Genomic DNA, 15,868 nt, shown 5'->3' on the forward strand with positions numbered 1-15,868 from the left:
CATAGAAATTGTGGGTGAAATTTCCACTTGTGAACTTCCTGTTGCATCCTGCTTAACAAGTCTGCTAAGGTTTTTGTCAACTAATGGTAGCTTTTAACTAAAAGTTAGATCTTGTTGTGGATTACCCAGTGTCAGACCTGTGCAAATGCAGACAGCTGGGAGGAGCGAGCACCACTGCTTCGGGTATGTGTATAATACATGACCATGGTGTTGTCTGTTTTTATGAGAACCACTTTGCCCTGAAAAAGCATGAAGTGAAGAAGGCTTTGATGGCTTGCAATGTCTGGTAGTTTGTGTGCCAATCCTGAAGCTAACGGATGCAGACACCTTGCTTTTATGTTGCCTGGGTGTGTGCCTCACCCACTGAGTGATGCATTAGTGGTGCTGACCACCTGCAAATAGAAAGTCCTGCCAAGCAAAATGTTTTTGCTGGTCCATCATTGCAGAGAGCGTAGAGTGCTGGCCTTTGTCAACACTAGATCTTCCCAATGACACTTCACTTGTGACCACTGCCTCATGAGACAATGCTGAAGGGTCGATAAAAGCTGGGATAGGCTTTCCCTGTGAAAGTATTTAGAAATAGGTCCAGGAAGGTCTTGATCTGTTGGAGTAGAGATGGGGCTAATTTCCCTTCATGGTGAACCCTAAACTCTGAAGCAGGATTATGTTTGTTTGAGTGTGTGCTAGGCATTGTTGGCCGCTGCTGCTCTTGATCAGCCAGTCAAAGAATGGGAAGACATGGATACTGCCTTTTCAAAGTTGGGCAGCCACTACTAGTAGGCACTCCGTAAAGACCCTGGGAGCTGTAGTGACTCCAAAGGGGAGAGCTTTGATTTGGTAGTGTTGTCCATTTACTGAGAGCTAAAGATATGGGCGATTGGCAGGATGGGTGGGGGGGGGATATGGCAGTAGGCATCCTTCAAGCCTAGCACCATTCACATCCCTTTGGATGAGCAGCGGGATGACATTCTTGCAAAGTTCATATATGAAAGTGCCGACATGTACTGCTTTAGTGCCAAGATGGGCTGGAGGAAGCCAGAAATTCACAGAATACTATAGGTTTCCATCTTATTATCAGTGCTACCTGTTTAATATGTACAGTGCACGCTTTACACAAACAACCATCTTTAAAGTTTATTACATTGTATAAGTGGGATACTGCCCAGAGACAACTAATTATGGGTACTAAATACCAAACGGTGAGTGTGAAGAGGGCAAAGAAAGAGGGCACAAGGAACTGGTCCATCAATGAAGGCTACTAATCTAGCCCCACTAGCTTTCTTTAGCATTGCACCCGCGTGTTCTTTGCAGGAACCAGAAACCTATATAGATCAACAGCAACCTTTTTTAAAATAAAAATAAACCATCTAGGTTAAAAAAGTCTTTATTCCAAGAAGCTTGAGATGGGAATGATAACATGTACATGGACAGGAACAAGAAAAAGAGAACAGACAAGATTCTACAATTATTGCAGATGACAGAGAAACAGACCAGAAAGTTATGTCAGGCCACTCTGCGCCTAATATTCCTCTCCTTCGTCTTCTCCCTCCACTGAGTCAGTGCCCACCTCTTCGTAGTCTTTCTCCAAAGCAGCCAGATCCTCACGAGCTTCTGAAAACTCTCCTTCCTCCATACCCTCTCCAACGTACCAATGAACGAAGGCACGCTTGGCATACATGAGGTCAAACTTGTGATCGAGACGGGCCCAGGCCTCTGCAATGGCTGTGGTGTTGCTGAGCATGCAGACTGCTCTCTGTACTCTGGCAAGGTCCCCACCAGGAACAGCTGTTGGGGGCTGGTAGTTAATACCAACCTAAAAAGGAATACATATTTGTTAAACCCAATATACAAATATATCAGAGTTACCCATTCATAAACAGCAAATTGATATAAACGCAGAAAGGTAACCCACACTATAAAGTGCTCCACAAATTCATCTTCTATGGCCATACAAAGAAAGCAGCAATCCAATCCGGATACTAGTGCATGCTGCCACAGCCACTATGGACCACAGCACTTGGCAGGTGGCATGGGTAGGGAGATGTGAAGGAGCGCCAACTACTGATCTGGAACAAAGCTAATGAAATGGGCATATAGGATCTGGGGCTCTGTAAGGCCGAGTGTAATACCCGGGACTAACTTCATGCAACACTCACAGCCAGGGCATGTGCAGGTGTAAAAGGGAGAGAGCCTAATGTGTTACTTCTTAGTACAGTAATGTCTACCAAAGAAGGTTGCACATACTAATGGATCTCTGTTCTGAAATGCTCTCATTTATCTAGCATTCACAAGCTTATTTTTGGATGACTAAGAGCAACAGCGCAGCTGGATGAGATATATGTATACATTACATACCTTAAAACCAGTCGGACACCAATCCACAAACTGGATGGTTCGCTTTGTCTTGATGGCCGCAATTGCTGCATTGACATCCTTAGGCACAACATCGCCCCGGTACAGCATGCAGCAAGCCATGTATTTGCCATGGCGGGGATCGCACTTGACCATTTGGTTGGATGGCTCAAAGCATGCATTGGTGATCTCCGACACAGAGAGCTGCTCATGGTAGGCCTTCTCGGCCGAGATGATGGGCGAGTAGGTCACCAGTGGGAAGTGGATGCGGGGATACGGCACCAAATTGGTCTGGAACTCTGTCAGGTCCACATTGAGAGCACCATCAAATCGCAGTGAGGCTGTGATGGAGGAGACAATCTGGCCGATAAGCCGATTAAGGTTAGTGTATGTTGGGCGCTCTATGTCCAGGTTCCGGCGACAAATGTCATAGATGGCCTCGTTGTCCACCATGAATGCACAGTCCGAGTGCTCCAGGGTGGTGTGGGTAGTAAGGATGGAGTTGTAGGGCTCCACCACAGCAGTGGATACTTGGGGAGCAGGGTAGATTGCAAACTCTAGTTTGGACTTTTTGCCATAGTCAACAGAGAGTCGTTCCATGAGCAGGGATGTGAATCCAGACCCAGTGCCACCTCCAAAACTGTGGAAGATCAGGAAGCCCTGCAGTCCAGTACACTGGTCAGCCTAGGAAATAAATGGAGATAGAAAGTTATTACACACTAACACAGGCACCAGTCCCAGAACCAATTATTGCGAGTCAACTTTGGAAATCCCTCCTACCAGGACAATTTCACTTACACAGCAGAAAAAGCAGCTATGAACCTGAAGGAAATACAAGCATCAACACAAAGTTCGACTTCAAGTCTGCAAAGATTATCTGTACAAATAATGTGCATTCTAGTTTGCGTGCCCAGCACAGAACAATACTGCAGTGTGCTTTATGTGAACCTTCTGCATGCTAGGAGCAAAGTAAATGTACATGCTAACTGCATTACTTGTGCCTGTTATCACTTTATCCTGGAATTTCAGCACCTCACCAAAGTCCTTGTTTAGTCTAGTGGAGGGTAAATAGAAGACAATGTAGCTGAACATAACTTTGGGATCTGTAGTGAATTAGAGGCAAAGGATGGGATATCTGATGTATGCAGACTTTAGCTTAGTCTTGTACATTTGATAATTTAAGAAACCATCCCTAAGAAAGCAGATGGGTATGAATTTTTAAAAGTGAACAGTAGGAGAAAGGAATTAAACAAAGTTTTCAAAATGTTGCCTGGTCGATAATGGACATATGAGCCTGTTAGTTGGATTTATAGATAGAGGAGGGAAGAGTCTAGAACATGAGTACTAGCAAACATTTTCCCAGGGGCCACCAAGTATGGTCAACGAGAGCCGCATTGATACTAGCAGCCTCGCAATCAGGAGGGGAGTTATGGGGGAGGGGAATGTGCAGTGGCTGTAAGCCTTCTAGTAACTTTAGCACAGTTTAGGGAAAACAGGGAAGGAAATGTAAACAAAGCTGCAGTTTAGAATAGCAGTTTTAAAGTAAAATTGCATTGCACAGCACAGGGTGCGTGTTCTTACCACCTTTGCTTTGAACTTTTAGCAGTATGATAATGAGCATTTCCGTGCTCTGTTGCAAGTCATTTTGCATTTAAAAACATAAAGCACAAAGTTCAGAAAAAACTTCATAAGTGCTCTCTTGAGGAACCAATCAACATAAATTTGATGTGTTGCCTCCGATCACCCCAACACTATCAGCCTACCTATGTCCCAGGAGCAACCATACCAGCAGCTAAATTTCACCACAAAACCTGTGACCCGCAATAGCAAATTATGCAAGTGGGCATTGAATGCCACATCTATGAAAAGAGTACTCACCAGTTTCCGGATGCGCTCCAGCACCAGGTCGATGATCTCTTTCCCAACCGTGTAATGGCCACGGGCATAGTTATTGGCAGCATCCTCCTTTCCAGTAATGAGCTGCTCTGGGTGGAAGAGCTGCCTGTAGGTCCCATTCCTCACCTCATCTGCAAGAGAACACTGATTGATCAGCATGAAGCATTTACACACAGGGTAAATTGAACAACGATGCACGGTTGCCCAATCTTTGAAGTAGCACTTTGGAGACAATGACACCTATCGGATATAAGGAGAAAAAAAAAGACAGGATGTGTTTAGGGTTAGATCCACCTTGATGGGTCACAAAACAAAGTGAGGCAACAGCCTTATTGGTATGGGCTCTGTATAGGTGAATTCTATAATTCAAGTAAACTGAAGCTCACGCTGTGAGGACAGGGACCAAGAAGACGACAAGGATGGTAATGCACTGTATTAGTGTATGTACAGGTGTCCGGTAGTCTCATTTTCTGGTGTTGGCAACAGGTGTCAGTAAAGTCATGTCATACACTATGGCTTTGGGACCCAGGCAATGTTGAGCAGAAAAGTTCAGGAACAATATTATGAATCGCTGAGAAGGACCATCCAATGCAGATGTACTGTTAAAATTATACTCAATGCTATCAAAAGGACAAGCGGAAGCAAACAGCCATGCCACAAGTACAAAGCCCTAGAGACTTAATTTTATATGACCTTCCTCAGCACCATGCCTGCATCTTGCCATTGTTCACTATGGTAAAAAGTGATGATCAGTAGATGACAACAACAGTCACATGAGCTAGAACAGTGGTTCTTAACATGTGGCCCAGCGACTCCTGTGGGGTCAGTGAAGCCTAGTCTGAGGGTCTGCGACTGCTAAGAAAATGAAGATTAATAAAGTGTGTATAAATAAAGAAGCAAAATGTAAAAAAATAACATGTTAAAACGTTCTGTAAATGTGAAGAAATTTGAAATTGGAAGCTAAAAATCAAGTTAGTACCTGCAGACTGATTCCTGCGAGCAGTGCACAGGCATCAAACAGAAGATAGTATGGACGGCTTTAATTGAATTTCAAAAAGCTCAAACGTTACCATTAAAATATTTTTTCCGTTTATATTTTTTAGAATTAATAATGTGTGCATTTGTTGGATGAATGATCTTTTTTTGTATTTTTTGTGTATTATTTATGGTTCAAATCATCGAAAAAGTTTAGGCCTGGATCCACTGCGTCCAGGTAATGACTCATCAGGGGTCCCCAGATTCCAACAATGGTTCACGTTGGGTCCCCAATTGAGTGGGGATCCACAGAAGTCAAAAGGTTAAGAACTACTGGTTTAAATCGAATAAGGGAAAAGCTTGATTTTCCAGGACCATACCAACCCGGACAATTTAGCTCATGTATTTTAGGTTTATTCTGACATTTTATATGAGTGTATAAATGTCATGTAGTATTGAGTGTTTTATATAGAATTATGTTGATTTGCCAGTGTTTGATATCTTGATGACAGTTTACTTGGCATGAGCGAGTCATGAACGTTGTCATAGCTTTGTTGAGCAATGCAAATGATGAAAATTCTCAAATAATCTGTGATAAGCAAACTCTTCCAGCTAAGGCCTTCCACTGCAGGCAGATCCGCTCATGCTTGCTTTTCATGTTCATACCTAATTGACGAATAACAAGAACGGCAAGTGCCGCTGCCCTCCAGGCGGCCCTGCCCCCCGTGCCCATTTGCTGCCACCTTCCCGCCTCCCAGCTGACCCGTCCTCCCCACCTCCCCCTTATATGGCGACCGCTGCGCGGCCACGCAGCGGGCGTGCCTCTGGCACACCGAAGGCGCGCCTAAGGCAAGCCTGTCTGCGCCCAGCGCCAGAACCCCTGGTCCCCGCACCAGAGACGAAGCAAGACTCTGCTACGACAACAAACCCTCCTCGCACTCAACCAAGGACGGCCCTCCAACCGCTACAAAGCCACCCCCAAGCGCACCCACGGCCCTTTCACCTGCCATAACTGCACCTTCACCTGCACCAACGATGCCAAAGCCCCGACAGCAGTGGGAGCCAACCGACTGCGATGCATCCTGCTCAACACCCGCTCCGCACGCAAGCACGCTGTCGAGCTCTGGGACCTACTCACCACCACAGCACCAGACATCGCCTTCCTGACCGAGACCTGGCTGAACAAAACCTCCGCCCCTGACATAGCAATGGTCATTCACGACGGGTACAAGATCTCCTGAAGAGACTGCGCCAACTGAGTCGGTGGAGGAATCGCCATCATACACAAGAACACCATCAAGGTCTCCACGAACACCGACAACACCCTCACCACCGCCGAACACATGCACTTCAAGATCCACACAGACCCCAAGACCACCCTCAGAGGCACCCTCGTCTACAGACCGCCGGGCCCACGCCCCCAATTCGGCAACTCCACCGTGGACTTCATCAGCACGCACTGACCTCCACCAACTACATCCTGCTCGGCGACCTGAACTTCCATCTGGAAAACATCAACGACAGCAACTCCTCCACCCTGGTTGACAACCTCTTTCGGGGGATACAACTTAGGCTGGTCTCTAAATATCCCTTTAGCCCTCCACCATCGTTTTGTTATTTGCGACAACCTCGCTACCCTCGGACTGAAACAGATCGTCACAGCCCCGACCCACATCGCCGGCCATCTTCTCCTCCAGCCCCCACGTCACCTTCGGCCACAACTCCGAGCTCACCTGGACTGACCACCACTGCATCCACTTCACCTTTCAGAAACCCGTCAACCACCACCGCACCCCACAGATCCCCCGCAGTCGCTGGGGCAAAGTAACCAAGGAACTGCAAAACTTCAAAAGCAACAACCTGATGTCCTCTCCGGTACCTGTATTGCTAGGCGTCCCTCAAGGACCCTCCCTCTCCCCAACACTGTTCAACCTAGTTATGGAACCTCTCACTACTTTGTTACAAGCATCCAATGTTCACTTTCACATGTATGCCGACGACACACAACTTTATCTCAAAATACAATCTCCCAAGGACATCATGTTTCTGAACACCACGATCAGAAACACCCAATCCTGGCTTGCCGAGAATCACCTCAAACTCAATGCGCTGAAGACTGAGTTCCTCCTGATCTCACCTCCCGCAAAAATCTCTACCGCTCAAACATGGCTTAAGCACCTAACTGCTCTAAATGTACAACCTACCATCGTAGACTCAGCAAAATCTTTAGGCATAACACTTGACGCCAATCTCAACATGCAGCAGCACATCAGCAAGGCAACCAAAGGAGCGAACTTCCAAATCAATACCTTGAGAAAACTTAAACCCTTCCTTCCAGCTAAAGACTTCCAAACTGCAGTACAATCTATAGTCATCCCGCACATAGAATACGGTAGCACCGCCCTCTGCGGGCTCCCCCCAACTACAACGGCACCCCTAAGAGCGTCCCTTGATGCTGCAGCGAGACTCATCACTGGCTCAAAAAAACACTCGCATATTTCCCCTGACTTTAAATCCCGAACTGGCTACCTTTTGAAGCCAGAATACATCTGAAAATCGCCTGCATGACACACAAGGCTGTACACATGAACTCACCCGCCTACCTCACTCAAAAGCTGACAATTTCTGGTGGCTCTAGAACTACTAGAAGCACAAACAATCTTCTGCTGAAGCCTCGAAGATTTCGGAAGGAAAAAACCTATAAACGCTCCTTCTCAGGAATGGCGACCAGGATCTGGAACTCACTCCCTCCTGAAACCAGGCTCATCTCCTCCAACAAACTTTTTTAAGAAAGAAGTAAAAGCGATCCTCATGGCTAAATACACATGATCTATTATTCGGTATTTCTCAAGACTCCGCTCTGTACTACCTGCCTGACCCCTTGGACTATTTGTATTACTTGTATTATCGACTTATTTGATTGTATACGTTCCCTCTTTGTATATTTTTATATTATTGACGCACCTGTCTGACTTTGCATACTGTACCTACACCACCTCAACTATTCCTACTCTTGTATTACTGATGCACCTGTGTGACTATGCACCCTATACTCACCTACCTCAACTATGCCTACCTTTATGCTATCTCCAAAAGCATTTTAAGCACGCTTAAACAAGTATATGCTCATTCTTTTTGTACTTTTATATTATTGGCGCACTTGTTTGACTATGCACCTTGTACCTACACTACCTCAACTTTGACCTACCTCTTGTATTTTGACCTACCTATGTAACTATGCACCTTGTACCTAACTACCTCAACTATTACATACTATTATTCTATCACCCCCGTGTCCTTGTAAAGCGCTCTGATATCTGCAAAGATCTTGTTCGCACTATATAAAACTTTCAAAATAAAATAAAATAAACTGCTGGAAGGTCACCTCGCAATCGACCCTCCGACAAGCCCCACCGACCCAGTGGAGGGTGCCCGCACCCCCAGACTCTGGATGGAAAAATGCGCCAACACCGCAGCACCTTTACGACTACCCGCCGACAGAGACACCAACCAGAGAGCCAGCTGGTTCACCCCGGAGCTCCTGGCCTCCAAGCACGCCTGCCGGAAACTCGAAAACTTCTGGCTCAGCGACAGAACACCCACCAACCCCGCAGCCCACAAAGACGCCATCCGCAACCATCACCACCTCATCAGAACAACCAAAAGAGCCTCATTCACAGACCGCCTCGACAACAACGCCCACAACAGCAAAGAGCTCTTCAACATCGTGAAAGAATTCTCCAATCCCAGCTCCTGCACCGACATACGGCCGTCGCAAGCTCTGTGCGACACCCTCGCCGCCTTCTTCCACCACAAGATCACCGACATCCACAACAGCTTCAACACTCCGATCCTCCCAACGCACCCCACCACGTCAAGCACACCCAACCCCACCGACCACGGCCTTCTGACCACATGGACCAACGTGAGCACCGAAGACATAATCGAGACCATGAGCACCATCCACTCAGCCACCCCTTCGGACCCTCTCCCCCACCACATCGCCAACAAAGCCAACATCCTCATCGTACCCCACCTGCGCAACATCATCAACCTCTCCTTCGAAACCGCCACTTTCCCTGAGAGCTGGAAGCACGCCGAGATCAACGCCCTCTGGAAGAAGCCCAAGGAGGACCGAGCGACCTCAAGAACTTCCGGCCCATCTCCCTGCTTCCGTTCCCAGCGAAAGTCATTGAAAAGGCAGTCAACACCCAGCACACCCGCTACCTAGAAGACAACAACATCTTGGACCCATCCCAGTCTGACTTTCGCAGCAACCACAGCACCGAAACCGCCCTCATCGCCACCACAGACGACATCAGAATCCTCCTCAACAACGGCGAGACAGCAGCCCTCATTCTCCTGGACCTCTCCGCCGCTTTCGACACAGTCTGCCACCACACTCTCTGCACACGCCTCTATGATGCAGGGATCCGAGACAAGGCCCTGGACTGGACCACCTCCTTCCTCACCGACAGAACCCAGAGAGTCCTCCTCCCCCCGTTCCAATCCGGAACCACCAAAACCATCTGCGGCGTCCCGCAGGGATTTTCCCTCAGCCCGACGCTGTTCAACGTCTACATGGCCCCCCTCGTCCGCATCGCCAGACTACACGACCTCAACATATTCTCCTACGCCGATGACACCCAGCTGATCCTCTCCCTCACCAAGGACCCCCTCATCGCGAAATCCGACCTGCACGAGGGGATGAAGGCCGTCGCCGACTGGATGGAGGCAAGCCGGCTCAAGCTGAACTAGGACAAGACGGAGATCCTCATCCTTTGGCCTAACCCATCGGCGTGGGATGATTCCTGGTGGCTTCCTTCCCTGAAACCACCCCCCCCCAACACCGACCAACCACGCACGCAACCTAGGGATCATCCTCGATTCCACGCTCAGAATGACCAAGTCAACGCAGTCTCCTCTGCATGCTTCCGCACCCTCCGTATGCTCCGCAAAATCTACAGATGGATCCCAACGAACACTCAGAAAAGTCACCCACACCCTCATCAGCAGCCGCCTCGACTACGGGAACACCCTCTACGCCGGAGCCCCGGCCAAACTCATCAGCAAACTCCAAAGAATCCAGAACACCTCCACACGCCTGTTCCTAGACGTCCCTCACAGAGACCACATCACCCCCCACCTGAAAGACCTGCATTGGCTCCCCGTCGACAAAAGAATCACCTTCAAACTCATGATCCACGCACACAAGGCACTCCACTAGACCGGCCCAACCTACCTCAACAGCAGACTCTCCTTCTACGCATCCAACAGGAAACTCCACTCCGCCGACCGTTCCCTGGCCGCCGTTCCGCGCATCCACAGAACCACCTCCGGGGGCAGATCCTTCTCCCACCGCGCCGCCAAGACCTGGAACGCCCTCCCCCTCCACCTACGACAGACCCCTGACCCCCCGGCATTCAGAAGACTGCTCAAGACCTGGCTCTTCGACCACTGACTGCAGCTTCCCCCCAGTGCCTTGAGACCCTAGGGGGTAGGTAGCGCGCTTTACAAATTACTTGATTGATTGAAAAGAAATGTAAACCTTGTTTAAGACCACAAAATGAGAATACTGGGCTCTTTATGCTTACCTGCTTCATTTTTGCAAAGGACCATTTGCTTTTCAGAGTTACTAGCATATGTATTGTCCTTAATAACCTGGAATCCTAAACGCTAAACTTTTGTAAAACACAGAAATCGACGGTGACTGATAAACTTCCGTCCATTCTCTTGAGGTAGAGGCGCATCATTCTGGCCTGACATCTTTTTCCCTTCTCTCTGAGGCACTTCCCAATATTTTACTGAATTGCCTTTAGTACAGCCAGCCTACAGACTCTGATCTTGACATATGCCTGGCACCCCAAGGCCTTCTGGGTTACTTGAGGCTTTACCACTAAGCCAGAGGCTTTGACCCCATGCATAAAGCATTATTTAGATCTTAACCCTTGTGCCTTTCCTCGTTTTGTCCTTTTATACCAACCTGACAGCATGGTACTTCTGAGCGCTCCCAGAATAAAAAATGTACCTGAAGGAAGGTGATCAAGTCTGTTGAGCCTAAACTTTGAAAACAGCTGCCACTAAATTGGATGGTCTTTCTTCACTGCCTCATTTGGACGTGAACTGCCCATGTTCTCGGTGCATGCTTTATCATTGGCCTCTCTCGGTTAGACAACAGGTGCAATTTAGCATGTGAAGCAGGCCTCTTTTACATGGATACTGTGCATGGCGCAAGTGGCTAGCATGTAAAAAGTGGGGACGCTCCTCTTAGCAGGGCCAGTGAGAATTTGGGGTTCTGAATAATGCTTTCAATTGGGAGCCAAAGGACACTTTAATTTCAGTAATGTACTGGGGGTACATTTACTGGGAGAATGCATGTAGAAGTAAACTTATCACTGCAGCAGGCTATTATCAAGGCATTCAGAATTGAGACAAGTAAAGATATCCAGTTAAGTTCCACTTTAAGACTCTCTGCAGCAACAGGTTCTATATAGCATTGATGTAATCAGAAAGTGAGCAAGGGTGGGTCTAGAAGGGAGAAGGCACTTACCTATCACTGCTGGCTCCAAATCCACAAATACTGCCCGGGGAACGTGCTTTCCCGCACCCGTCTCACTGAAGAATGTGTTGAAGGAGTCATCGCCACCACCGATGGTCTTGTCACTGGGCATTTGCCCGTCAGGCTGGATGCCATGCTCCAGACAGTAGAGCTCCCAGCATGCATTGCCAATCTGCACACCGGCCTGGCCCACGTGGATGGAAATACACTCACGCTGTGAAATAAAGGAAACCACCATAGTCAGCAGTAATTGATAGGAAGCACTTCCCCCACCCCGTAAGCATCGGAAGAATGAACAAAAATATTTTTTCACTGAGTATTATTATCTGTCATTTGCACATAATTGAATGGCATGTTGGTATTTATACGAGTCAAGTGTAATCATGTTTTAAATACATTTTATTTTTTTCCTGGTGCTTCTATGGTCCATATGGACCGAATAAAGTATTATTGACAGAACAGAAATAATCAAGACTATGAACTCATGGCATATTTGATACACAGGGGCGGTGCCACAGGTAATGAGTGCATTTCGAAACGATGCTCGGCACACGTGAACTGAAATTGCTAAAATATTAACATGTAACTAAATGGCCAATAAAATTCTACCGAACAGTACACATTGTGATTGTAAGGCACACCCAGCGAGCATTACCTCAGTAATCTGCCGCTAGGTAAGAAGGCTTCTTTGAAATACATTATGATCTGCCCACCCAAGCGAGGGGCTATTTGATATAGTACACGGCTAGTTTGTGCAATTTCGCTCTAACATACAACGCGTGGAGGGAACTTGCAAAGGGCTATGCCCTTAGAGTCCCCTGTTCAAATGAGGAGCCGCCGAAAGACCGCCAAACCTGACGGATGACTGTTTCGCCTTTTGTGCTACATTCCAAGCAGACAGCCTGCTTTCGATTCTTTGCCAACCTGTGAGGCATTCTTTCGGTTACACTCTTTGTAAATGAATGAATTAAACTTGTCAAAATGAACATACTAAGTCAAAATGGTGACATTGCCCTATACATCGCCTATTATATAATGATATATTTCCATTCCGAGGTGAGGTATTACACTTGCGCTGATTTACCACCAGAACAAACCAGCTCAAGGATAAGGTCCTCTGAACGGAGCAGACAACTGAGCAGAAGTTTAAAACCACGAAAAATAGACTGAGCAGGAAAAGTCAGAAGCGTATCAAGTGGCCGGAAGTGCTGCCAGCCCAGCATCTCTCGAGTGTGAGCTTGACAACAGTCAGTTCCGGTTTCCCTCCATCTCAGTCCCCATTTTGTGCTCTCCCTCCCAGAAGCAGAAAATGGCCGCCGCTTCAGGACAAGATGGAGAGCAGATGAGACTATAATAAAGCTCGTAGTTAATCTATACATGTATCGTGCAGCTTTGTTGCACACTTATAATTCAAGCGCTGCGTGAACTACGGGAGAAAGTTTATGATGCACCCGCAACTGGTAAACCAAGTTGGGGAGGGGCAAGCTCAACAGGTCAGTTTACCGGCCGGGAATGTACTACAGGAAGGTTTCACCGCCAGGGCGGATTATTGGTTTGAAATAACCAGTTTAACAGGCGCCTTTACTAAATTCACTGACGGGGAACGTGAAAAAGCAGACTTTGCTTTTACAATGCTATCTTTTTGGAGTAATTGTAGGGATACGAGCTGCTGGCTGCTGTTTCAGCACTTACAGAGGGCAGACAACCGGGGCATTGTGCACTGGCCACCGCCCCTCCACTCCAGCCGAAGCCCAGTACTCGATTAAGGCCGGGAAGTTTCTATGCCTCACCATTGCACTTGTCAGTAGTGATTCACATGCACGTTTTAAAGAGCCCCCCTGACTGCCTGGAACTTTGTTCAGTGTCGTGACGAAATTTGAGGGGGGAGGGGGGTCTGCAAAGTACATGGACCCTCAAGCCCCCTCTGTAAGGAGCTCTCGGGCCAGCGCTAGGGGAAGGGCCCCTGGAGGTCGGGCTATTGTTAAGCCACCGACCTTGTTACATCCCCACTGGCTGCGGCCCCGTCATCCGTAGAACAACTTCTGCTAATTAGTCACTAACGCGCCCCATCAGCGCACCAAACTTTTCAACACTGGACTCCGGACTGTCCTTCTCTCCCCTAGGCGAGTGTAACAATATTCGAACTTTAGTTCGCTTCTGCGCCATCACCAGGCTTGTGGCACTAATGTGTTGCTCCCAGTGAGTATTCACCTCACAGTTTTTGGGGTGGCACTAGGATTAGCTCGACCGCCCCCTGAGGGTAACTGTGTATAGTCTATGAATGTGTTCGAGGGGCGGAACATCTTTAGTTACAGGCTGTGATTTCCCCTTGGAGGTGACAGCGCCTCCTCCCAAGCCGGGAGGCAGGAGTGACCCTGCGCAGCGGGCACGCTCACGTGGCCGCGCCAGCTCCCATGCGCGTGTCTGCAGAGGGAGCAGACGGCCCGCGAGCCCAATCACGGCCACAAATCCCTGTCTGTGCGTGCGAGGTGGCGATGCTCACCCCCCACAGGTTGGAGAAAACGTCACCGGCTCCGCCATTCAGCGCCCGAAATAGACCCTTCCTGTCGGCAGACCGGGAACCGGCCACTTCCCTAAGGCGGGGAGTCCTCCTCCCTCCACCCCAAGAGCGCGTCATGGCCTTAGCTGAGGCAAAGCCTAAAGAAAGCAGCCATATGTGCCCGAGGAGCCCGATACGCTTCGCCGAAACACTAGCAGATGGCGCTGCGAGCAAGGAGAGATAACAGTAGCAAGGACAAGGGAGACAGTGTAGTTAGAGTCAGACACAAGGCAGACATTGAGAAGAGATGAAAGACCTGTACGGGGGGCGGGGGGACAGCGAGAGATGACAAGAACCGGGAGGAAAGACAGACCATGTACAAGAGAGTGATGGACACTGCCAAGAGAGAGTTGTGAAAGGGAAGATACTGCAGAAAGAGAATGAAAGAACGAGGGAGGGCAAGAGCTGCAGAGACAGAACCTAGCAAAAGAGAGCAAAGTCAGGAAGTGACAGGACAGACACATTCTGGTGCCAATAACTTTCCCTGGTCAGCAAGCCTGTCCTACTCACCATGATGGTAGGGTCTGGGGCTGCTGGTCGCGGGTTTGAGGGAGCTGAAGCTGATGGTCAGGGGCGGAGGGTGTGCTTGGTCCACTCCCTCCGGGGATGTAGTTGACTACAGACGCGCTACGGGTCTCTGCCAACACTGCAAACCAGGAGCAGCTCCCGCGCTGCAGTATTTATACCCAGGAGGGGGTTCGCTGTTTCGCCGAGTTCCCATTGGTCTGACAATACCTCATACTGTCCTGGGTGTCCTCCGCTTTGGCTGCGAGATATGAATGTGCCTTCTCTGCCTCCTGCGATTGGTTTGTTTGTAATATAACAGCGAAGGGCGGGCGCCGCCCAAGGCTTACATTCCCGAGGTGGGGGGCTGCCTCCAGCGCCAGTGCGTGCAGAGTGCAATCGCCCCCCCCCCCTGCCGTGTCAAGGGCAGCGGTGCAATGTCCAAAAGTCCAGTTCCTGTGCCATTGAACTCTCGCCATGCGTGTACTGTGGCAGCGCTAGTCTGGCGTCTCGCGCCTCATGGTGTAAAACAAGAAAGATGCAACATTCCTCTCAGAAGTAGATGCCAACTTTTCATATTCCGAGGGAACACGCCTCTTACTTTGTGAAGTGTTGGGTTTCTGAACTTTTCTTTGTTCTCTGTCATGAAATATTCTGGCCCCAATGCGAGTGATGGACACAGAGCGCCCGCGCTCCCTCCATCGCCTGGTAGGGAGTGCCTGTATCACGCTGACCTGTTGGCACAGTGTGCCAGAAGAAGCGCAGAGGGGTAACGGAGACCCCGGAGGGACACCCACGGCTACAGACCCTCTTTCCAAAGCAACAGTCAAGTGTGAACTTTAAGGTCAATTCTAATCGTTGATTAAATACAACTCGAAGTGTGGGACCAGATCGCGTACAGTGCTTTGACGACTCTGGCACAGTTTCCTGTAAACATCACACCAGAAACAAAAGTAGCAAGTAAAAACACACAAGGGGCGTGGGCTCCAGCTATGCAGCATGGCACAGTCACGTGCCCATTG

General features: G+C 48.7%; 1 protein-coding gene across 1 annotated transcript; it reads right to left on the bottom strand.

Moving 5' to 3' along the window:
- Window positions 1-1,368: 1,368 nt before the first annotated feature.
- LOC147712376 (tubulin alpha-1C chain-like) lies at window positions 1,369-15,546 on the bottom strand. The gene is made up of 5 exons (XM_086923074.1): window positions 14,853-15,546; window positions 11,774-11,996; window positions 4,231-4,379; window positions 2,356-3,036; window positions 1,369-1,813 (listed from the first exon to the last, which is right to left on the bottom strand). The coding sequence occupies exons 1-5, from the start codon at window positions 14,853-14,855 to the stop codon at window positions 1,520-1,522; spliced, it is 1,350 nt and encodes a 449-aa protein (XP_086779200.1). The 5' UTR covers window positions 14,856-15,546; the 3' UTR covers window positions 1,369-1,519.
- Window positions 15,547-15,868: the final 322 nt, after the last annotated feature.

The sequence above is a fragment of the Lissotriton vulgaris genome, chromosome 5 (genome assembly GCF_964263255.1).
Source record: "Lissotriton vulgaris chromosome 5, aLisVul1.2, whole genome shotgun sequence".
In the NCBI taxonomy this organism is placed as follows: domain Eukaryota; kingdom Metazoa; phylum Chordata; class Amphibia; order Caudata; family Salamandridae; genus Lissotriton; species Lissotriton vulgaris.

Bases quoted from the DNA above. Each gene is read 5' to 3' on its own strand.
- LOC147712376 (XM_086923074.1), bottom strand. The intron at 4,380-11,773 runs GTAAGTGCCTTC...GTTCTCTTGCAG, and splicing joins TTTGGAGCCAGCAGTGATAG to ATGAGGTGAGGAATGGGACC. The intron at 3,037-4,230 runs GTGAGTACTCTT...TTTATTTCCTAG, and splicing joins TGGAGCGCATCCGGAAACTG to GCTGACCAGTGTACTGGACT.